Source organism: Leucoraja erinacea, chromosome 5 (assembly GCF_028641065.1).
Source record: "Leucoraja erinacea ecotype New England chromosome 5, Leri_hhj_1, whole genome shotgun sequence".
Taxonomy (NCBI): Eukaryota; Metazoa; Chordata; class Chondrichthyes; order Rajiformes; family Rajidae; genus Leucoraja; species Leucoraja erinaceus.
Genome location: NC_073381.1, coordinates 75,640,175 through 75,664,293, shown reverse-complemented (window position 1 = coordinate 75,664,293; position 24,119 = coordinate 75,640,175). Strand labels below are relative to the sequence as shown.

At 41.7% G+C, this 24,119-nt stretch overlaps 1 protein-coding gene across 2 annotated transcripts in view; it reads right to left on the bottom strand.

Annotated features, from left to right (window-relative positions):
- Nucleotides 1–299: 299 nt before the first annotated feature.
- The window catches only part of ahi1 (Abelson helper integration site 1), a 210,924-nt gene continuing 187,104 nt past the window's right edge, over nt 300–24,119 (bottom strand). For both annotated transcript variants that reach the window (XM_055635949.1, XM_055635950.1), the window contains 4 exons: nt 15,962–16,124; nt 15,738–15,835; nt 6,433–6,512; nt 300–1,679 (listed from right to left, as the gene is read on the bottom strand). In XM_055635949.1, the coding sequence (XP_055491924.1) occupies nt 1,511–1,679; nt 6,433–6,512; nt 15,738–15,835; nt 15,962–16,124 (510 nt within the window). In that variant the 3' untranslated portion in view covers nt 300–1,510. The remainder of the gene's footprint in view (nt 1,680–6,432; nt 6,513–15,737; nt 15,836–15,961; nt 16,125–24,119) is intronic.

Here is a 24,119-nt window from a genome sequence, read left to right as displayed (position 1 = left end):
ACTAAATATTTCAGCAAGATCTTTAGTGAGTCCTGTTGTTTCACTGAAGACTGAAATATGGCTTAATAGATTTTGGTCACCTTTGATTTAGAGAATCTTTCCATGAAATGCATTCAGATACTTTTTCAGATTGAATACAAGAGCTGCTTGTTGATGATTCATATTACAGCTTTTTTTGTGATGATACATAAAAGAAAATCAGTGTCCACTAAAAAATTCACAGTTTTGTCATCTCATTTAGCAAAAGCACAAAGACTTTAGATTTCTACCAGAGACAAAGAAAATGAATAATCAAGGGTCAAATTTATAATAAATTTATTGCTGAAATCATATTTGTCTGCTACAGAAGAAGATAACCAAAAGACATTCCCAAAATCTGGTAATATAAAAATTAATAACCTAAAATGTTGGAAGGGGTATAAAAATATCCAAGTATAACATTGTGACAGAATTCTTCCACTAATGATTAAGGCTAAAATGGCATCATTTTTCCTATAGTAACATCAAAGTAAAAAAAGTTCTGAAAATATTAGTCTGCAATCGGTGCAAATCTTTAAATACTAGTAGTACAGGTATCATACTGGTCTGAAATGTAGATTGATATTGATGACAACATATTTTTAAGCAGGTTGCAAATTTTAAATAAATGTTTAATTTTAAAATGTAGGTCGATTTGGCTAGCGAGAAATTATCATTTGTATTGATGTAATGAGATTGGCTGTATCTCACATAAAATGATTCCAGAATAGTGAGATGTGAAAGCAAACTTGACAGATATGAAATGTGCCCTTGTGTATGTTTTTATTTGTTCATCCTCTTTGTGCTATTCTGACTAATGGGACATCTGTTCAGATACATTATATCGTAACCAATGCCTATGCTGTATTATAATGAACTGGAATATAAATATAATGATGATCTTCATCAAATCACAGAAACAAACAGATGCATTGTAACCTTTAACCAAAATATTAAAATAAAAAAGACAAATTTGGTAACAAGAGGCTGAAAATAATATCTATGAGACAAACATTAATCTTAATCTAGTAACAAGGGTCTATTTAAATAAAATTAATTCTCAGTTGGTAATTTTCCTGCAGCTGATGTATATACACAATACACAGTAAATTTTGATTATTTCAATTAAGATAATCAAACCATCCCAGAAACCTTATTATTGTGATGGTGAACAGTTCATTTGTTTTCTTCAAAATCCCATGACTGGAAGAAAACATTAACTTTTTATTAACTATTTAAACACATTTATCTAATGCTGTATTTATAAACCAATACTTTCTGTATGGTAAAAAAAAAACTATTGCATGCTCCTTTATACAAAGAGCACACCCATTGCAATCATCCACATTACTGTTTAATAAAAAATCTATAGGATCCTATTCTATACAAGGAACACAGCCATTCCCATCATCAATGTTACTGCTTTTACACGTTCCCATTGATAGCACAGGCTTGTTAAATGGGTGTTCTACTGCAGCTGAAACACATCATTTCATTCTCCACTTGTACTTGGGGTTTGGAGAGTTTTTTTCTTTTTTTTCTTCATTGTGGTTTTTGCATGAATTTTATGATCAACTTCAGCGACCGGTAAAATAGATTCAAATGTTGTTACATCCAATGGTTTGGCTGCTGGTTTCTTTTTTTTCTTTTTCCGTGATGCACTGGAAAAGTAGCAAGTATCAGTAACTAAAGACAATGGTTTTATTTGCTGAATTCACAAGCAGTATTAAAATGTGCATCAATATAAAGCAATAACCATTCTTCAGGCATTTGAAATAGTTCATCATTTAACATTATAGGAGACAACCCCTTAGACAGTTGCACGCAGAGGGCAAATTGACCTCAACATTGCAAGACCCAAGAGTAAAAAATCAAGAGAGTCTTCATAAATCCATGGAGCAGAATTAGGCCATTTGGTCCATCAAGTTGACCCGCCATTCAATGCTTGCTGATCTACAGTGGTTAAAGTGCACATTGACAGATTTTAATAAAGGCCATTTTTATACATTTTGGTTTCACCATGTAGAAATTACAGCAGTGTTTATACATAGTCCCCCCCCCCATTTCAGGGCACCATAATGTTGGGACACAGCAATGTTATGTAAATGAAAGTAGTCATGTTTAGTATTTTGTTGCATATCCTTTGCATGCAATGAATGCTTGAAGTCTGTGATTTATCACCAGTTGCTGGGTGTCTTCTCTGGTGATACTCTAGCCAGGCCTGTATTGCAGCCATCTTTAGCTTATGCTTATTTTGGGGGCTAGCCCCTTCAGTTTTCTCTTCAGCATATAAAAGGCATGTCAAATGGGTTCAGATCGGGTGATTGGCGGCCACTCAAGAATTGACCATTTTTTAGCTTTGAAAAACTCCTTTGTTGCTTTAGCAGTATGTTTGGGATCATTGTCTTGCTGTAGAATGAACTGCCGGCCAATGAGTTTTGAGGCATTTGTTTGAACTTGAGCAGATAGGATGTGTCTATACACTTCAGAATTCATTATGCTACTACCATCAGCAGTTGTATCATCAATGGAGATAAGTGAGCCAGTACCTTCAGCAGCCAAACATGCCCAGGCCATGACAACCCCACCACCGTGTTTCACAGATGAGGTGGTATACTTTGGATCTTGGCCAGTACCTTCACTCCTCCATACTTTGCTCTTCCCATTACTCTGATATGTTAATCTTTGTCTCATCTGTCCACAAGACCTTTTCCATAAGTGTGGTTGATGTTTTAAGTACCTCTTGGCAAACTGTAACCTGGCCGTCCTATTTTTGCAGCTAACCAGTGGTTTTCATCTTGCAGTGTAGCCTCTGTATTTCTGTTCATGAAGTCTTCTGCGGACAGTGGTCATTGACAAATCCACACCTCACTCCTGGAAAGTGTTTCTGATCTGGTGTTTGGGGATTTTTCTTTATTATAGGGCGAATTTCTTCTGTCATCAGCTGTGGAGGTCTTCCTTGGCCTGCCAGTCCCTTTGCACGTCAAGTGCTCACCAGTGCTCTCTTTCTTCTTCATGATGTTCCAAACAGTTGATCTTAGTAAGCCTAAGGTTTGGCTGATGTCTCTAACAGATTTATTCTTGTTTCTTAGTCTCGTAATGGTTTCTTTGACTTTCATTGACACAAATTTGGTCCTCATGTTGATAAACAGCAATAAAAGTTTCCAAAGGTGATGGAAATACTTGGTGCTGAGAGATCTCTTATACCTGCATTAAGGAGGTAATTAAACACACCTGAGCAATTACAAACACCTGTGAAGCCAAGTGTCCCAAACATTATGGTGTCCTGAAATGGGGGGGAACTATGTATAAACACAGCTGTAATTTCAAGATGGTGAAACGAAAATGTATAAAAATACTCTTTAATAAAATCTGACAATGTGCACTTTAACCGGGTGATTTTTTTATATTACAAATCTTAAATTGTGGAGTATACAGGGAAATAAATAAATGATGGGACTTTATCCCAAACATTATGGAGGGTACTGTATCTTTCCCTCCCAACCCCATTCCCCTGTCTTCTTCCCATAACCCCTGGCACCCATACTAATCAAGAATCTATCAATCACCGCCTTATAAATATCAATTGACTTGGCCTCCACAGCCTTCTGTGGCAATGAATTCCACAGATTCACCATCTTCTGACAAAATAAATTCCTCATCTCCTTTCTAAAGGTACGTCCTTTTATTCTGAGGTTATGGCAGTGGTCTTTTTGCAACTATGCAGACACCAATGAAACCAGACAACGTTCTACATACTGTTTTGACCTCCATATTTCAAGGAGGAATCACTTGCCTTGAATGATTGAACTTAAAAGAATAGTACAGCACAAGAACATGCCCTTCAGCCCACAATATCTGTGCTGAGCATGATGCCAAGACCATCTCTTATCTACCTGCACAAAATCCATATCCCCCCTTCCCCATATCCATATACTGATCCAAAAGTCTCTAAAATGCCACTATCGCATCTGTCTTGACCTCCAGCCCGGGCAGCACATCCCAGGCACTCACCACCCTTGTGTAAAAAAGTTGCCCCGCACAAGCCAGAGACCCGGGTTATGTTCTCACAACGGGTGCTGTCTGTTCTCCCTGTTCACCGCGTGGGTTTCCTCCCACATTCCACATACGTGTAGATTTGTTGATTAATTAGGTTTACAATGGACAATGGGGACCTGACGTGGGGGAGAGGGTGGAACAGTGGAGTGCCTGGAGTGAGAAAGAACAGTGGAGTGCCTGGAGTGGGGGTACCTGACGTGGGGGAGAGGGCGGAACAATGGAGTGCCTGGAGTGGGGGTACCTGACGTGGGGGAGAGGGTGGAACAGTGGAGTGCCTGGAGTGGGGGTGCCCGACGTGGGGGAGAGGGTGGAACAATGGAGTGCCTGGAGTGGGGGTACCTGACGTGGGGGAGAGGGTGGAACAGTGGAGTGCCTGGAGTGGGGGACTGTCATGAGGGTTGGGGTTGGGGAAGAACAAAGAGGGAACTGGCGCGGGGGGGGGGGAATTTGTAACATTGTAAGTGCCCTTCATGGACGACAACTGCATACCTTGGTTATGCAAGCACAGAATTTCACTGTGACAATAAAGTATTCATTCATTCATTCATTCATTCTGTAAGTTGCCCCTAGTGTGTTGGATGCAAAAGGTTGGATAACATAGAACCAGTGGTTGGGTGAACACTGGTCGGTGTGGACTCGTTGGGCAAAAGGTCTGTTTCCATGCTGTATCTCTAAACTAAACTGACTCCTTTAAACTTTGGTCCTCTCACCTTAAAACTGGAAATAAAGGTTTACTAATTGATTCCGATGAAAGGATTAACAACCCAGATGAAAGGAATAAAAGTGTAACCATCTGTTTTCTCTGACATTCTGTGATCAGATAATCTAAAAGATTTACTAAATCCAAAGAAAAGTAGTACCCTCTGCCTCTAGTTCTGCATTCATCCCCCAAAGCCTTTGGCAATACTAATGTTCAAATCAATGCTGGAGTGAAATCTATTCATTGCCAGATCAAAATGCTGATACATGTACATTATCCATCAAAGCACCTTTGAATTTTACATACAGATGCCAATGACAATCTACTGATAAAATCATGGAGCCTATACAAACAGGATGAGGGTAAGGGAGATGTACGCAGACAGACAGGTCGAATCACCTAATGTAGTTTCTCACATACATTGCACATTCATTGTAGATCTGTGATTGACTGAAATTCTACCACAACTAAGGTAAAGCAGATACAAGAAAGAGCAAGATACAGTTCCAGCTAAATATTTGCATGCTCAGGCATCTGCAGATTGGCCAAACTGCATTAGCAATTTGTGGCTATGGGGAGGATATTAACGTGAATCTCACTTGGGCATCAAATGAGACAGCTGATAACAAAGAGAAAATTTTGCTCTGAAAAGAACAGCTCCTTAGACAGGCAGGAAATGCATTCAGAAGAAATGACCAGATCAGTGACCAGAAGATGTGCATCACTCTAATAGGTGGTATTGTTCAGTTTTCCAGGCACGGAAATCGCTATCAAAACATGGAGGGGACCGGTGGACCGGGGGGTCACAATTTCTTGGCGGCCGCACGCTCATGCGTACGCACACACACACACGGATGTCTCCCTCCTCTCATCACCACGCTCTATCCTCAGTCCCACCCCTACTTCCGCCTCTGACCGACACTTCTCTCCTCCAATCATCGCGCTGAATTATCATGGTCCCGCCCCATTGCCTGCTGACGTCTCTCTCGTCCAATCGACATCTCTCTCGTCCAATCGGCGCCCTCGATCAGCAGCCCCACCTGCACTGTCTCGCGGAAAGCGGGAATTTCACGGGGTTTTAAAATCCGGATTACAAAAAATGGGGGGGATCATCCCCCACCTCTCAAAACGGGGGGGGGGGGAGGGACGACGTGTCCCCCCCTGGCCACCCCGGAATTTCCGGCCCTGCAGTTATCACTTGAGTTCTTTAAAGTGATGGACTTTGTGTCTATAATCTGTGCTGTCAGTGACAGCTGCTTGCAGTTATGAATACGAATCCTGCAACATTCTTCACTTTACTTTTCTTTCAAATTCCCTTGACAAGGTTGCTCTTTGGCAGAAATATTCTGGATCGCCAGAAATGCTGTCAATGCCATGTGACAAAATTAATGTGCTGGTGAAAGGACAAACCTGAAATATTAACTTCCTCTTTCTTTCCAGAATGAACTGCGTGTTTTTTTCCGTTCTCTGGTAATGATTTGTTTCTCACTTTAATCCTTGATCCTTTCTGATATCAGATCCTCACCACAAAACCATCCAAATGGTTTACAAGTTATGAACAAAGTTCTTCTAATTCAGAAGCAATATCTACATTTCTTAGTAAAATGGAACTTCTTAAAATTTGATAAGTGTGTAGTTGAAATGATGTTACTCACGGTTTCACAGGTGACTCTGTATCTGTGTCATGCTCAGATATCAACTTGAGGTCCCCTGACTTGCTGATGACTGCTGACATCTGTAGGAGAACAAAAGGAGCAGAGTGTGTAAGAATTGAAGGTGGTGGGGGGTTTACTTGGACTACTTCGTCTCAACACATATGCAAAACCACAGGCTTCCTGTACTTGGAATAAATGCAGCTTGTTAGAAAATGCGAAACCTGCCTGATGTATCTACCCGTATGTGGTTACAATCTGTAGGCCAAGGAGGAAAACATACAGGCCTCTACCATTCCCATGATGCAGGAGGTGCCATTTTACAGGGAGGTAAAACCAAAATAGTATTAAGATCTCGTAAGTACACTTGGGGCCATATCCAAATGTATGTGCGTAGTTTGTATTAACTCTTTAAAGACTGGAATAGTATTTCTGTGCAAACTCAAAAATAAGAACATTTATTTTGTTAAGAAGAATAAATGTTAATGCTCTGTGTAGTTGTATGTTTATCTCTTGTATTATCTTTTGTGTCATAGTCAAAGTTATACAATACCGAAACAGGCCCTTTGGCCCAACTCAGGTAACCTGATGCCCCATCTAAGCTGGTCCCATTTGCCCACATTTGGTCCACATCGCTCAACACCTTTCTTATCCATGGAGTTGTCCTACTGCCTTTTACCTGTTGTCAACTGCCTTTTACCTGCCTCAACTACCCGTGGCAGCTCATTCCATATACCCACTGAGTGAAAAAGTTGCTCCTCTGGTTCCTATTAAATCTTTCCCCTCTCACCTTAATCATTTGTCGTTTGGTTCTTGATTCTCCTGGGATGGGTCAAATACTCTGTACTTTCACCCTATAAATTCCCCTCATGATTTTATCAGGCCAATTTGTTTTGAAATATTAACCTTAAATATGGGTGCATGTTTTTCTTGACAATTGGTTGGCAATACATTTCTGAAAGGGACCCTAAAAGACCTTTTATTTCATTCAAAAGCAAGACACCTCTGGCTGCAGAGGGGCACAAGATAAGGGATCAAACATTTAGGACTGAAAGGGGGACTACGTTTTTCACCAGAGGATTGCAAACCTTTGGAATTTGCTATCCCATGAGCTACAGGGATGAATACTTGTTAAGTATATTTTAGATGGTGATCCAAAGATTTTTGGACATGTGCATCATATGTTAAAGAGGTTCAAGTAAAGTATCAATTTTAACTTTGTTGAATGGATGAGCAAGGTCAAAGGGATATTTGGCCTAATTTTGTATATATCTTTTTTTCTGTAATAAGTACTTGCCCGTTAAGCAGCAGTTTCTATGATTCCATAGTACTCAACGAGAGCACATGAAGATTTCCTGAATGTCATGATACTATTTTGAAAGCATATAAGAAATAACATGCAGTGAAGGAGTGCGGAACTATTGAAAACACTATTTACGGGTGAGATGTTCATCGAAATCCCCAGTTATCTTCTCAGCTGGATAAAAAAAATCTCACAACAGTAATTTGAAAATGATCAGCGAATTCTAACCAATGTCCTGTTCATAATTTTCCCTCATCTACCAATGCATGTATTTTAAATTGACTAAATTGGAGTCACTTACATCATTTATTATACATTACAAGGAGTCATCTTTTGACAATTGTGGTGGGGCATTCCCTCTTATTCTTCAACCAAGGGTTCCCCTCTACCAAAATGTTTCCCACAATTCTGCTTTTACCTTCTCACTCCTTCCACATCACAATAGGGCTTTCCCCATCTTCAACTTCCTCCACTCAATGAATCATCTTTCACCATTTCTGAGAGTTCCAGTCTGAGACCCCTTTTTGTTTTCTTTCCTTTCAGCTTTTCAAATTGAATTGTTCACTCCATGAAACCTGGGCTTCACTCTTACATCTGTAACAAACTTCACCTCTTTTCATAGAAGCTTTCACACTACCACAAATTGGAAAAGCTATTTTTTAAGTTCTTCCTACTATCATTCATTTCTGTATGATACTATGCTTTGAACAGTACTTACTGCTAACAGAGCAATCTCCTCTACAAATGCAGATTAGGACACCCTACACCTCCATTGAATGTACAAGCATTATCCTGTGGTTGCTTGCCACATGAATCATTCTGACACTCCTCCTCTGTCCTCAACCAGAACTGCTTTCAATGGAAAATATTACAGCTTTGGACTCGGCACAGAGTTCAACAATTTCAGATGAAGGCATTGCTATTCCCACCTCAATGTTTTTTTTAAATTTTATTAATGCTACCACTACTGTTAATGTAATTTACTCTCTCCCACCTTCTACAGTATAATTCCACTGTTCTTCCCTTTCTTTGCAACTTGGAACATGTTTTATCTCCAATCTTCACCAATCCAGATGATAGACCACCCCACTTCCAACCCTTGGTTTACACAGTAGACACCAACCCACTTACAGTGTTTAAAACAAAAGTCTTACCACTTTGAGAACGGCACAGTGGTGCAGTGGTAGAGCTGCTGCCTTTACAGTGTCAGAGACCCGGGTTCGATCCTGACTCAGTGCCCCTCTGTATGGAGTTTGTACCTTCTCCCCATGACCACCTGGGTTTTCTCTGGGTGCTCCGGTTTCCTCCCTCACACCAAAGACATGCAGGCTTGTAGGTTAGACAAAAATGCTGGAGAAACTCAGCGGGTGAGGCAGCATCTATGGAGCGAAGGAAATAGGCAACATTTCGGGCCAAAACCCTTCTTCAGACTGATGTGAGGGTGGGGGAGTGGGCGGAAGAAGAAAGGATGAGGTGGAACGTGGGCTGAGGGAGAGCTGAGAAGGGAAGGAGAATGTAAGGACTAACTGAAATTAGAGAAGTCAATGTTCATATCGCTGGGGTGCAAACTGCCCAAGCGAAATATGAGGCGCTGCTCCTCCAAGTTGCGGTGGTCCTCACTCTGGCCATGGAAGGGGCCGAGGACAGAAAGGTCGGATTTGGAATGAGAGGGGGAGTTGAAGTGCTGCGCCACCGGGAGATCAGGTTGGTTATTGCGAACCGAGCGGAGGTGTTCGGCGAAGCGATCGCCAAGCCTGCGCTTGGTCTCACCGATGAACTCTCATCTTCTTAAACAGGCTTGTAGGTTAATTGGCTTTGGTAGCAAAGTAAATTGTCATTGGTGTTTAGAATAGTGTTAGTGTATGGGGTCATCACTGGTTGGCGAAGAGAAGTGCCTATTTTCGCACTGTACCTCTAAAGTAAAGTAAGGACTATATTTTGGCCAATGACCTTCATTCTATATATCATAGTTCTTGATCTCTGACAAAGGGAACAGTTGTTTCTTAATCTACTCTGCCTGTACCATTCATGATTTTAGATATCTTTAAATAATCTGCACCCACTCTGAAGCATTTACAATCTTTCCTCAAGTGTTGTATACAGATTTTACAAAATTATCCAGCTGTTTTATAATGGGTCATCATGACTTACTTGGTCTTGTTCTGTTTCTCTTAAAAAGCCCAGGGTCCTGGTTACTACTTAACAACCTTTCTGAACCTGCCATGCCACTTCCAACAAAGTACAAATATATGCAGGTCTCCGTGTTCTTGTGCCTCTTTCAAAATTGTGTCCTTTAGTTTATATTGTCTCTTCACATTCCTCCTACTAAAATTTCTGCTTTATTTCTTACATTAAATTGTCTCTGTCATCCATTGCACCTGCCTTTCTACATCTCATAAAAGTGTCTTACAAACCCTCTTCGCAGCTCTCTACACCTCTGTGTACTGTGCCAACTGAAAATTTAGAAATGTTGCCTTGCACATCCACACCCATATCATTAATATATAGTAAGAAAAGCAGTGGTCCAAGCACCAACCTCTGGGGAACTCCATTGTACAATCTCCTCTAGTCTGAAAAAAACACCTTTCACATTACTCTTTTTCCTGTTACTTAGCTGCTCACATCATTAAAAATGTTAACCATAAGCTTATAATTCTTCATAGCTAGTTCAACAAGAAGGGAGAATGCTCAAATACTAGAACTTTGTAAACTGCAAGGGATAATTATGGGGCAGGATCTTGTACATGGGAACATATCAGACAAATGGCCTGCAACATACCAAGGGAAAATGTACATATGCCAGGGGTGAGATCACACACCAGTTCTGCTTTGGGGCATCCTATTATTAAAGACTGATGAGAATGCACAATTACTTACATATGATATTGTCTGGCATGCTTGAAAGTCTGCGAGAGGTGTACAGAAGAGAAACTGCTCCAACTTGAATGAATGAATACGTTTATTGGCCATTGTATGTACACATACAAGGAATTTGCTTTTGTGCTCCGCTAGCATGTAACATCACGACATACAGTAAACCATTAAGAATAAAACATAAAACATTAAGAATAAAACATTATAGTTTAAACATGTGAATGAAATAAAATACCAGAGCAAAAGGAGGCTACAGACTTTTGGTTATTGAGTAGAGCTTCTGCTAGTGGAAAAAAAGCTGTTTTTATGTCTGACTGTGGCGGCTTTGACAGTCCGGAGTCGCATTCCAGAGGGAAGTGATTCAAAGAGTTTGTGGCCACGGTGAGAGGGGTCAGAGATGATCTTACCCGTTCGATTCCTGGCCCTTGCAGTGTACAGTTCGTCAATGGGGGGGGGAAGGTTGCAGCCAACAACCTTCTCAGCTGATCGAACGATTCGCTGCAGCCTCTGGATGCCGTGCTTGGTGGCTGAGCCAAACTAGACCATGATGGAGAAGGTGAGGACAGACTCTACGATGGCAGTATAGAATTGGACCATCACTGCCTGTGGCAGATTGTTTTCTCAGCTGCTGCAGGAAGTACATCCTCTGTTGGGCCGTTTTTACTGTGGAGTCGATGGCAACCTCCCATTTAAGGTCCTTGGAGATGATGGTTCCAAAGAACTTAAAGGACTCCACAGATGTGGCTGTGGTGTTGTTGATGGTGAATGGGGGGGAGGGGAGGGGGAGCTCTCCTGAAGTCTACTATCAATTCCACCGTCTTAAGAGCATTGAACTCCAGTTGTTACGAAGGCACCACAACACCAGCTTCGTCACTTCCTGTCTGTAGGCAGATTCCTCCCCATCCTGGATCAGTCCAATCAGGTTTGTGTCGTTTGCAAACTTGAGAAGCTTGACAGAGGAGTCTGTGGAGGTGCAGTCGTTGGTGTAGAGAGAGTAAAGGAGCGGGGAGAGCATGCAACCTTGCGCTGCTCCTATGCTGAGGGTCTGCGGGCCCGAGATGTGCTTTCCCAGCCTCACATGCTGCTTCCTGTCTGTCAGGAAGTTGATGATCCACTGATAGAGGGGTTCAGGCACAGTCAACTGGGAGAGTTTGGAGTGTAGTAGCTCTGGCACAATGGTGGTGAATGCCAAGTTAAAATCCACAAACAAAATCCTTGCATAGGTCTCCTAGCGGTCTAGATGCTGGAGGATGAAGTGCAGGCCTGGGTTGAGTGCGTCATCCACTGATCTATAGGCCTGGTATGCAAAATGCAGAGGGTCCAGCACAGTTGGTGATATTTTTCAGCTGGGCCAGCACAGGTCTTTCAAGGGTCTTCATGACTATAGATGTCAGTGCGACGGGTCTGTAGTGTTTAAGACCAGTAATCCTTGTCTTTTTGGGTACAGGGACAATAGTGGAGACTTTGAAGCAGGCAGGGACAGTACAGGTTTGCAGGGACTGGTTGAAAATGTCTGTGTAGTTTGGCACAGAGTTTGAGGTAGAGGGGGAAACATTGTCCAGTTCTGGAGATTTCCAGCTTTTCCGTCTTCTGAATAGCCTCTCCACCTCCTCAATTTCTAGTGTTGGTGATGGAGAAGTGGCCAGACTGATGTTGGGCAGCAAGGAGGGGTTGGTTAGTGGACGAGAGCCCAGTCTTTGCAGACTGGAGTTAGGCTGTAAGTAGGTGTGAAGTGGTGACTGGGAAGGATTGGGTGGGGAAGTGTCCAGTCTTTGCAGACTGGATTTGGGCTGTGAGTAGGTGTGAAGTGGTGATTGGGAAGGAGGGGAAGGGGGTACCAGGGTTACGTTTCTGTTTATCGAACCTGCAGTGGAACTCGTTCAGGTCGTTGGTCAGCTGACTATTGCACAAGGAGCGGGGGGGGGGTTCCTCTTGTAGCTGGTAATTTCTTGCAAGCCCTTCCAAATTGAAGAGTCATTAGCTGAGAACTTGCTTCTCAACTTCTCAGAATTCCTTTCCTTGCCAGTTCTGATTCCACTTTGCAGCTTGTACTTGGCCCGCCTGTAGAGGTCTGCATCCCAGCTCCTGTAGGCCTCATATTTAGACTGGTGGAGCTGTCTGAGTTCTGCTGTAAACCAGGGCTTGGTGTTGTTGAACCAGATCCGGGTCCTAGAATGTACCAACATTGCAGTGATATGCAGCTTCATATCAATAATTGAAGATGCCAAGATGTGACAGTTGTTTGCTTGGATTGATGAAGTACTGTTCCAGAGCAGTAGCAGTTGGCCCATGGTGCATAAATCAAGGAGGTATAAACTCTCCAATAATGTCCTCACAGTTGCCCCTCAGCTAGCTGCCCCAGACTACTACAATTTATAAAAATATAGCGGTGTCTAAAGCTAAATCATCTGTGCTCACTATTCCTCACATTTCCTTGTGATTGTCTGTAATCTCCTAAGGGACAAAGATTGCAACCATCCATCAGCTAGGCTGCAGCCACCAGGGATCACGGCAAAGGGGCAAAGCTAAATACCGAATAGATGGTTTTGTTCTTGAATATATAATAATAGTTAGCTTTTTTTTGGTTTTGGGTTTCATGATTTATGGAGAGGAAATCAGTAACACAGGAATAGAACGGAAGCTGCATTATTCAGGGCTTTGTGTTTCACTTAATTTGCTATCAATTGTGGCTGATGCACATCACAGGGAGGCCTGCAATAATTGCTCATGCCTTTTTGAAACTGAAGGCACCTTCTTGATCTACTGCAGTGATCCGCGAAAGTGGCACTGCGAGCATTGCCACTTTCATTTTACTGCACATCTCGTATGTGTATGTGACAAATAAACTTGACTTGACTTGACTTGCTTTTTTAATTTTTTGCCTCTGGATGCAATGCTCCTTGGATATGTGGAGACTTCCATGCTTCTCAGAAGATTCCTGTGGAAAATGCACTCTTGTTCAGAACCCTTTGATCCCTCATCCTTTACCGCTACCTACCATCACCTTTCCTTTGCCCTGGACTATTACTCAATGACCTATTTTGCTCTTAATGAAAAGGGGCTCCAACTTAAATATTCTCAAAGCTCTTAAGTTGTTGCCGTTTCAAATGTCTGTGTAACTGAGCCTTGGATCTTTAACTTCCTAATTGCTTGCAAGTAGATGATACTCAGATGTGCTTTTGTATTCATGATACAGACAATGTGATGACTCTACACAATTTCACTGTAGTGGGATCATTATGATTTGCACAATGATTGGTCCCACTCTAGAATAATACATGCTTTGGGTGCTTGTGTGTGCTGAACAGATACAAATGTGATTTGATCTTTCATCCCTTACTTACTTATTACAGCATACAAACAGGTTATCCCCCATCAATCAATTCCTTTCCTTTTCCCTTCTTTCTTTCTTGCATGCTATCAATTTCTATTTGGTACTTTTAACATTTGCCTACTCTTAGAGGTAATTTATAGCAACCAATTAAACTACTTAGGGATCTGAGTGGAAACTGGAACATCCAGACAGAATGTACAGTGTCCCCCATAATGTTTGGGACAAAGGCTCATCGTTTATTTATTTGTACTCCACAATTTGAGATTTATAATAGAAAAAAATCACATGTGGTTAAAGTGCATATTGTCAGATTTTATATAAGGCCATTTTTATACATTTTGGTTTCACCATGCAGAAATACAGCAGTTTTTATACATAGTCCCCCCATTTCAGGGCACCATAATGTTTGGGACACAGCAATGTCATGTGGTCATTGACAAATCCGCACCTGACTCCTGAAAAGTGTTTCTGATCTGTCGGACCGATGTTTTGGGGTTTTTCTTTATTATAGGGAGAATTCTGTCATCAGCTGTGGAGGGCTTCCTTGGCCTGCCAGTCCCTTTGCAATTAGTAAGCTCACCTTTCTTCTTAATGATGTTCCAAACAGTTGATTTTGGTAAGCCTAAGGTTTGGCTGATGTCTCTAACAGTTTTATTTGTGTTTCTCACTCATAATGGCTTCTTTGACTTTCATTGACGCAACTTTGGTCCTCATGTTAATAAACAGCAATAAATGTTTCCAAAGGTGATGGAAAGACTGGAAGAAGGACTAGGTGCTGAGAGCTCTCTTATACCTGCATTACCGAGGCAATTAAACACACCTGAGCAATTACAAACACCTATGAAGCCAAGTGTCCCAAACATCATGGTGCCTTGAAATGGGGGGACGATGTATAAACACTGCTGTAATTTCTACATGGTGAAACCAAAATGTATAAAAATGGCCTTATATAAAATCTGACAATGTGCACCTTAACCACATGTGATTTTTTTTCTATTACAAATCTCAAATTGTGGAGTACAGAGGCAAATAACAAAATGATGGGTCTTTGTCCCAAACATTATGGAGGGCACTGTATATGGTCACAAGCAGAATGTACATACTTCACACAGACAGCCGCCAAGGTCAAAATTGAACCCAGATTCCCGGACTGTGCAGCAGCAGCACTCTGCGTCCCTCTACAATCCTCTCGTGTGAAACATTCTGTGAATGATCTACTATCATTTGCCATCAATTTAACACTGACATTTAGTTCCTCCATGTTTATGTACACATTGCACAACTGAATTTATGGCTAAGGTCATGTTTCTCAAACTCATACTGAATATTCTTGGAGGAGTGCATGGGAGAGTGAAGTTGAAGTAATTCTAGGATCATAACAACTACGACAATATTTTTGGACAGCAGGTGCTTGTGGTGATCTTGCTGTTGCTTACAGTTTCTCTGTCACCATCTTATGTTTCTTGTTGCATTACTATCTCCTTTTATGTTGCCGCATTATCCTTTTTGTCAGTTCATGTTTGGCACACTGGCTCAGATATTCTTTTGTTCTTTCCTCTCTTCCCCTTTTACTCTATCTCAATAATTATTTAAAACAAGTTTCAACTTCAACATTTATTGCTTTTGATGCAAGGCCACTGGCGTGAAATGTCAGCGCTGCCTATCTTTCCACAGGTGCTGCCTGACCTGCCAAATACTTCCAGTATTTTTTGTTTTATATCAATTTACCAGCACCTGCAGTGTTTGGCCTTTAAAAAATCACAATTTTAAAGCTCTCTACTTTCATATTGTTTCTACCTTGGTGGGTGTTGAGGATTTCACTTCCGCCTCTTCATCTTCAGTTGCTAAAACAGGATTGTTGTCCTGTTGACGCGGTTGTATTTCTTCATGTATTCCTGTTAAAATGGTACATATTTACAAGATATTGAAGTTCCTCTTTTTAAAAGCAAGTAAGAAAAACAAAATTGTATTATCTGTTAGAGATATGGAAATAAAGGAGTAAGAAATGAAAGCCAACTTACTCTCATTAGCTACATAATTTGCTGGAAAGTAGCCCTGCTTTCCATTGGCTAAGCGACCAAACCACCAGTTCACATTATCTTTGTACAGCACTTGGATCATGTCATAACGCTGGATGGTTAGCTCATCTGATCGATGCGCTGTATAGTCATAAAGAGCTACGACCTAAGGGAGAGATAAGACCGCCACAGTTTTATCACAACCATGCCACAAAGAGAAACCCCTAAGACTAACTTCCTCCTGCATCTGGACAGCTGAAACCAAAGCTGTAATATGGTAAGACTTGAGGCTGTCTGCAGGTTTTGTTGATGGAATCAAAGGTGGTGGGAACATAGCAGGAGCTGTGAGATAAAGGTCTGTGGGATTCAAGAGATGGTTAAAACATTCCGCACCACTAAGATTAGTTTCCAACAGCTGCTATTGTAGTAAATGCTCTTATTAACCAATTATTGCAGCTTCATTTGCAAATGTTCTGAAAAGTGTTACACTAAAGCTTTTAAGCCTCAAACTAACCAGCAATATTTACTGACCGTTTTACATATACTTGACACTTTTTGATTAGTTCTTTAATCAGCAACAGTGGAAAATAATGATTTCTATTCAATGCATCACATTATTGTTTTTCTTTTAAAAAGGAGAAAAAAAAACTAATGTGGTGCATTGAACAGAAATCATTATTTTCCACTGTTACTGATTAAAGAACTAATCAAACTGTGAGTCAGTAATCCTTTAAAGATTACAGTAACAAAACTATTAAAAAATCTTAACCTGGCTTTTCATAACTAAGTTCTGCAATTCCAGTTATCCATTTCTGCTACTTTAGTGTATTCTTGCTGCTGCGTCATGGCTCAGAAAGTTTGCACTAAAAACAGTAAAAGCATTCAGAACTCAAAAGGTTAATTCCCAATCACAAACTGATACATTTTGGAAAGTCTGAGTGGGATATTTTAATTGCTATTAATACCTTAAAAAGACGAGTTACAGGACAGCTGTACAATAAATGATCAACCTGTCATATTGAAAGTGTCAGTAATATAAAAATTAGTTCTAGACAAATAGTCTAGAAATAGGTGGCATTTCAGAATTTAATAAATAGCTTCAAATATTCTTCTTCAATTTTCCTTCAACACCCACCCTCACTCTTGTGAAACCTGTTAGCCTTTTTCCTTTGTTTCTTTCCAAATTAGATTAATAAGGAAAGGTGCTGAGAAGCTTCTATTACATGTGACAACTGTTCTTGAGCTGAATGTTGAATTGTGAAGGTAACAGGTCCACAGTCATGTCAGAGGATTTAATTTCCATGCTATCACTCTTTCATCAATAAGACACACATATTAAACTTATCACACATGCAATTCCAAATGCAGGACATTGCCATTGCTCAGTGATACAGGATATCTGAAAATAAATGCAATGTCATTGCAGTTTTTCATATGTGGTGTAGTATATATATATATATAATTATCATTGAGTGGAATTACCCTTTCACAATACAAGGTACCTTAACCAAAAGCAGTACTTCTGGTAACTAAACGAGCTAAATTTGGAGGTTTTGGTATGTTTGGTTAACACCAATGCTTAAAAAAAGCACTTTTGTATTTCTTGTTTTTGTTTGTACAGGTATCAAATCATACTATATATTAGTACAATCAAGCCATAGACAAAAAACAACATGTAGTGGAATGTCAAAAATGCCTGAGCAGAATATGGTGTTGCAGTGTTATAGAACAGAAAATCTTGTGTTTTTATTAAAAAAAGTGCAGGGGCAGCCAAGAGGTAGGTTGGGAGCTCGGGATGATACTTAGCTTATGATAGGGCCATTCAGTGATCTGATAACTGCAGGGAAGTGGTTCCTGAATCTGGTGGTATATGCTTTCAAACGATTGTATCTTCCGCTCAACAGGAGCAGGGAGAAAAGGGAATGATCGGGGTAGAAATTATAGTCCATAGTGTAGATTATATTCACAACTCTCTTCAATTTCTTGCATTTTTGGAGCTCAAGAACCAGCATGCCATGAGCAAATTGTCCAGTACAGTTACAATATTGGTCATCATCAAGCAAAGTAGGAAGATGCCTGGTTATGTCTTGTCCACACTAAGCAGGCAAATGAAATGTGGACAATGACTGAAAAGTGCAAATGGTGCAAAAATGAAACAGAAATAGAAAATGTGAGAAATACTTAACAGATCAAGCAAAACCTATGGAGAAACATACAGGGTTAATGTTTCAGATCGGTAATCTCTCACCCATAGATGAACCAATGTGCAGAATTCCAGCGGTGAGGTTCAATTGAGATGAAGGCAGCATTTGCATAACCATATAACCATATAACAATTACAGCACAGAAACAGGACATCTCGGCCCTACAAGTCCGTGCCGAACAAACGCGGCATTAAGATACTCTGGCAAAGCTGGTCAATGAGATCAAAGAGAAAACAAATCTAAAAGGAAAATGTTGGAGGGCTCTTTGTTAGTGCGATCAAGAGCTATTTCCTCACCAATACCCTGCCTGTTGAAGCACAGTTTGGGTTTTACCATGGCCACTGGTTTCCAGGCCTCGTCAAAGCCTTCAAACACGGAACACAAAGCTGAATTACAGCAATGTAAAAGTGTTCACCTTGACAACCAGGGAACATTGAGCTCCAGAAAAACATTAACTCAATGTGAATGAAGGGCATACACTTCTCAAATGGTTGGAGTTACATCTCACTCAAAGGAAGATGCCTATGGTTGTTGGAGGTCAGAACAGTGGGTTTGTTTGCTGATGATTGTATAACGTTGTGATCACTAGAGGCCTGTTATTTAAGTCCCAGGTCATATCTGTAGGCATTTCTCAGAGTAATGTCCCAGGTGCTACTTAATGAAATACTTTATAAGATTAGAAATGTAGATGTTCCATTGGAAGATGAGAAACATATTTATTTACAGACAATTGCACAACGTTCAATTCCATTCACAACTTCTCTAAATCATGTTGTGAGGCCTGAACAATATATAGGTATGGGCTGACAATTGACAAGTGTAACATTCTGAAAGGGCTGAATCCAACAATGGATTCATTGTTGGATTCAGACGATGGGGGTTGGGGAGAATCTAGAACCAAAGATCAAAGACTCAGATTATGGCGTTTAGCTACAGGACTGATGCAAGAAAACATTTATTTACTGACAGGGTTGTGAACCTGTAGAAGTCGCTCTTATACATAATGCCCTGGAAGTCAAATTGTTGAATATTGAAGTAAAAGATCAGCTACGATCAGATTGAATGACAAATTAATCAATACTGGCGGGAAGTTGCAATAGGCTGTGGGCCGAGGAGCTTTTTTGTTCAGGATCACGACCCAACTCACGGAACTACCTGAATTTTTAACATTCTGTATAAAATTATTATATAAATTATACGTGAAACTCGTCAAGAACAAAACCTACACATTTTTTTAAAATATGAGAAAAACTTTCCGAGTAGTAATTTTCCAATCAATGCACGTTTGATATTGAGGTCGGATGGAAATTGACCATTCCCGCGCTTTGTTTTATGGTCGCTAGGCAGCGAGGACCCTGGGATCATGGCTGCCTCCTCATTACATCAATAGCAATAGCAAAGTTTCCAAGGGATAAAGGTAATGCTAACCTTGCTGATAATTTTGTTTTTCAATTGATTTATCTTTATAAAGTTATGATATGAACTGTTAAATAAAAATGATAAATAACAAATGTGCAGCTATGGTTAGGATTAGGGTTAGGGTTAGGGTTAGGTCAGTCGGTCGGTCGGGCTATTTGGTAGGCCGGTGAGTGCTGCGAGGGGTCGGTCCGGCAGTTGGTTGCCTGGTGAATGCTGCGAGGCGTCGGTTGGGCTATCGGTAGGCCGATGAGTCCTGCGATGGGTCAGCTGGGCAGTTGGTAGGCCGGTGAGTGCTGTGACGGGTCGGTCAGGCTGTCGGTAGGCCTGCGAGTGCTTCACAGGGTCGGTCGGGCAGTTGGTAGGCCTGTGAGTGCTGCAATGGGTCGGTTGGGCAGTTGGTAGGCCGGTGAGTGCTGCAAGGGGTCGGTCGGGCTATCGGTAGGCCTGTGAGTGCTGCGAAGGGTCGGTCGGACTGTCGGACGGCTGGTGTTGCTGTGAGCATGCGGACGGACTGACGGAGCCAGTGCTATGGGGGTGCTGAAGGCGGCCCGGGCAGCGTGCAAGGCAGTGCTCCTCCCCACCATCATCACCACGACGATCCAGAAGGGCATGCTGGCCAAGGTGAACGCACTGAGCGGCCACACATACGGAGCCCGCAGCCGGTCCCAAAGTGGCTCCAGCTCCAGCCGTGGGCAGCTCTGGAAGGGGTGCGAGTTAGGGTTAGTATAGGGTTAGGCATTTTCCTCTCAGTGGAAGATGCCTTAGCCTTCCCCCAGCCTGGCACTGCCCCAGTCCTACTCTGGCCGTGACCCCCCACTCTGCACACTGGCAGTCAGTTGGGTTCAGTAAACGGGGGAACCAAGAAAAACTGCCTTCACCCATTAATTAGACTGGTTCAGGAGCCAGACCTCTGCGGCAGTTTCATTCAAAAACACACAGAATTAAAATTAATTATATTATTTTTATTTAATATAATTATACATAATTATCTATGATTACAGTCATATTCACAAGATATATATATATATATATATATACTAGACTAAGTAGAACCCGTTGGGTCCCAGCATCACACGGGAGGGCTGCTCACCAACGCAATATTCCACCTCTCCACCAATTCCAATACTGCTCGCCAGTGGGGGGGGGGGGGGGGGTTGTCTGTGTTGCGCTAGTATGGGTGTTGCGGGCTGAAGGTACTGGTTTCCAGAGGGCTAGTATAGACATTGTGGGCCGTATGAATGCTTAGGCAGGCATCCAACTGTTTTTAAAAACGATTTTAAAAGCCAAGCCAAGGCAAACAATTGGGCTGCAGACACCCGACAACCAAAATTCATCTTGTGAACACAAACTTGTCAAAAAGGCAAGGAAAACAATTGGGCTGCAGCCACCCGACAACCAAAATTCATTTTGAGAACACAAACTTGTTACAAAAGACGAGGCAAACAATTGGGCTGCAGATACCCGACAACCAAAATTCATTTTGTGAACACAAACTTTGAAAAAAAAGGGCTGCAGCCACTTTACAGCCGTGACCCTCTCGCTTCCTGGTCTGGCAGAGTCTGAGAGAGGCACGACACTTCCTAGTTTTATGGCCCCTCCCCCTGCCACCAGCGGGGGCAGTAGAGAGAATGGGGAATTTTGTAAAAACATTAATATCTCTCTCATTTTTCAGACAGAAAAAATCCTCCGCACTCATATGGTGGAGGGGGGCTCTGAGCGAGGTGGCCAAAAATGACGCCCATAGGTGGCGGCGTTCTCTTGGAAATCTCAGCATAGTCGGCCAAAAGCGGTCAAGATCAGAGATTTAGTAATATAGATCAATTTAGATGGTATAATAATATGGTTTAAATAGACTGCAACATGGAAATAGACTCCCCATGGTGTAATATGGGCACTGGACAATAGATGGCGCTTACTTTTCGATCTCATTTTCTAATTAGTTTAATTAATTAATGTGTACCTTTTGCCACTGACGAGTTATGACTTCCTTCTCAATTATATTTTATCTAAATCTGTGCAAAATTTCATGTAGTTCCGACACATGGGCCACAAAAGTTGATTTCTAGATATATTTTTGATGCTCGGCCCACAGCCTACAAATAAGGATAAGGGGATCATTGCCAGATTGACAACCTATGATTTGTGAGGGTACAAGAGGGTTCAGTGCTAGGATTATGGTTGATATTAATGACTTGGAAAGAGGAAGCACAGATACATGTCTAACTTTGCAGTTGACACAAAATAGGTGGTCTAGATTGCAACTCTACTCACTAGAGTTTAGAAAACTGAGAAGCAATCTTATTGAAATTTATAATCTTAAATGGACTAGACAGAGTAAACTCTGGGAAAATGTTTCATTTTATGAGTCCGGAGTCAAAGAGCATGGTCCCAGAATAAAGAGATGCCCGTTTTAGAGTGGTAGTGGAAACAGGCCCTACGGCACAACTTGCCCACCCCAACCAACATGTCTCATTACACTGTCCCACATGCCTCCGTTTGGTCCATATTTCTCTAAACCTATCCTATAAATGTACCTGTCCAAATGTTTCTTAAAAACATTGCGATACTTACTGCCGACCTCAACCACCTCTTCCGGAAACTCGCTCCATATACCCACCACCCTCTGTACGAAAATGTTGCCCATCAAGTTCCTATTAAATCTTTCCCCCCTCACCTTAATCTATGTCCTCTGGTTCTCAATTCCAAATTTTAGATTGTCATGAGGGAGAATTTCTTCTTTGATACTCTTTAACACAGAGAGTTGCGAAGCAGAGTCCCTGGCTAAATTTAAGCTTGATATAGATTCTTAATCAGTGAGGTGATCAAGGGCCCCTCATTGACGGGCCCCCGCACTGGCCCTAGGTGAGGGGCAGCAACATGGACTTAAGGATGTAGGATTAGCCATGATCCAACTGAATGGCAAAGCAAACCGGGAGGCGGAATGGCCCATTCCTGTTCCCACTTCTTATAGGTCTATGCTCTTCATGGCAGAGTAGTCTTGAAGGGCTGAAATGTCTACATTGATCAATGTTCCAGACCATGACCAATGTTCCAGACCATGACCATGTCCAATAAAAGATTGTAGCCGGCTTGACATCCAGAGGCTTTATCATCACTGGATCCATTATATCAAATATTCTGCGGTCACCAGTGAAAGGGCAAATAACTGCTGAACCAACCATACAAATATTGTGGCCATTCAGGAGAAAAGGCCTTACCACCAGCTACCAGGAACAAGATAGAATATTCTCCATGTGCTTGGATGAATACAGCTCCATTAACATAGAAGCAAATAACATCATTCAGGCCAAAGCAGTGTCACACCATAAAGACAGTATTTCACATCTACGAAATACGACTTCAGTAACTTGCTTTGGCAACTGAAAGTATATCCCAATTCATGCTTTCTACCTGCAAAGGTCAAAAGAAGCAGACATATGGAAGCACAAACATTAGCAAGTTCCCTTGTGTCACCAAGTGACACGCACCATCCTGACTTACAAGAAATGGATATTCCTGGAATATGCAAGGGTTCCGCTCCTGAGGGATGTCCTTAAACCAAGTTGTCCATGTCAGAAATGTCTGTTTTCTATTGTATCCATATTGTATTGCACTACATTACACTAAAAGATGTAATAGCAGTGCATTTGGAAAGCAGTGACAGGATCGGACAAAGTCAGCATAGATTTATGAAGGGGAAATCATGTTTGGCTAATCTTCTGGAATTTTTTGAGGATGTAACAAGTAGAATGGATAAAGGAGAGCCAGTGGATGTGGTGTATCTAGACTTTCAAAAAACCTCAGACAAGGTCCCACACAAAAGATTAGTGTGGAAAATTAGAGCACATGATATTGGGAGTGGAATATTGACATGGATAGAGAACTGGTGCCTCACCAACAATCTGGCTTGTCTTTTTCCTAATTTGTGTTTTTAGTTTGCAAAATGTATGTTTAAGTTTATCTTTGGTTTGGTGTTACGTGGGGGGGGGGGGGGGGGGGGGGGCGGGGGAAACTTTTTTAAAATCTCTTTCCTCGACAGAGATGCAACTTTTTCCATGTCGCATCTCCATCTGCACTGCGGCCTAACATTGTGGAGCTGGCGGCCTCTTGCTGGGACCGCGTAACCTCCAACTGCGGGAGCCTGCGGCCTTTACAATCGTGGAGCTCGCGGTCCCTAGTTAGCGACCGACTTCGGGAGCTCCAAGCCGCAGGAGCTTCAACCGCTCCGATCGCGGGAGCTTCGATCGTAGGAATTAGTAAGAGTAGAAATTAACGGGTCCTTTTCAAAATGGCAGCCAGTGACTAGTGGGGTGCCACAAGGAAGTAATTTACAATATATATTAACGATTTAGACGTTGGAATTAAATGTAACATCTCCAAGTTTGCGGATGACACAAAGCTGGGTGCCAGTGTGAGCTGCGAGGCGGATGCTATGAGGTTGCAGGGTGACTTGGATAGGTTGAGCGAGAGGGTAGATGCATGGCAGATGCAGTATAATGTGGATAAATGTGAGGTTATCCACTTTAGTGGCAAGAACA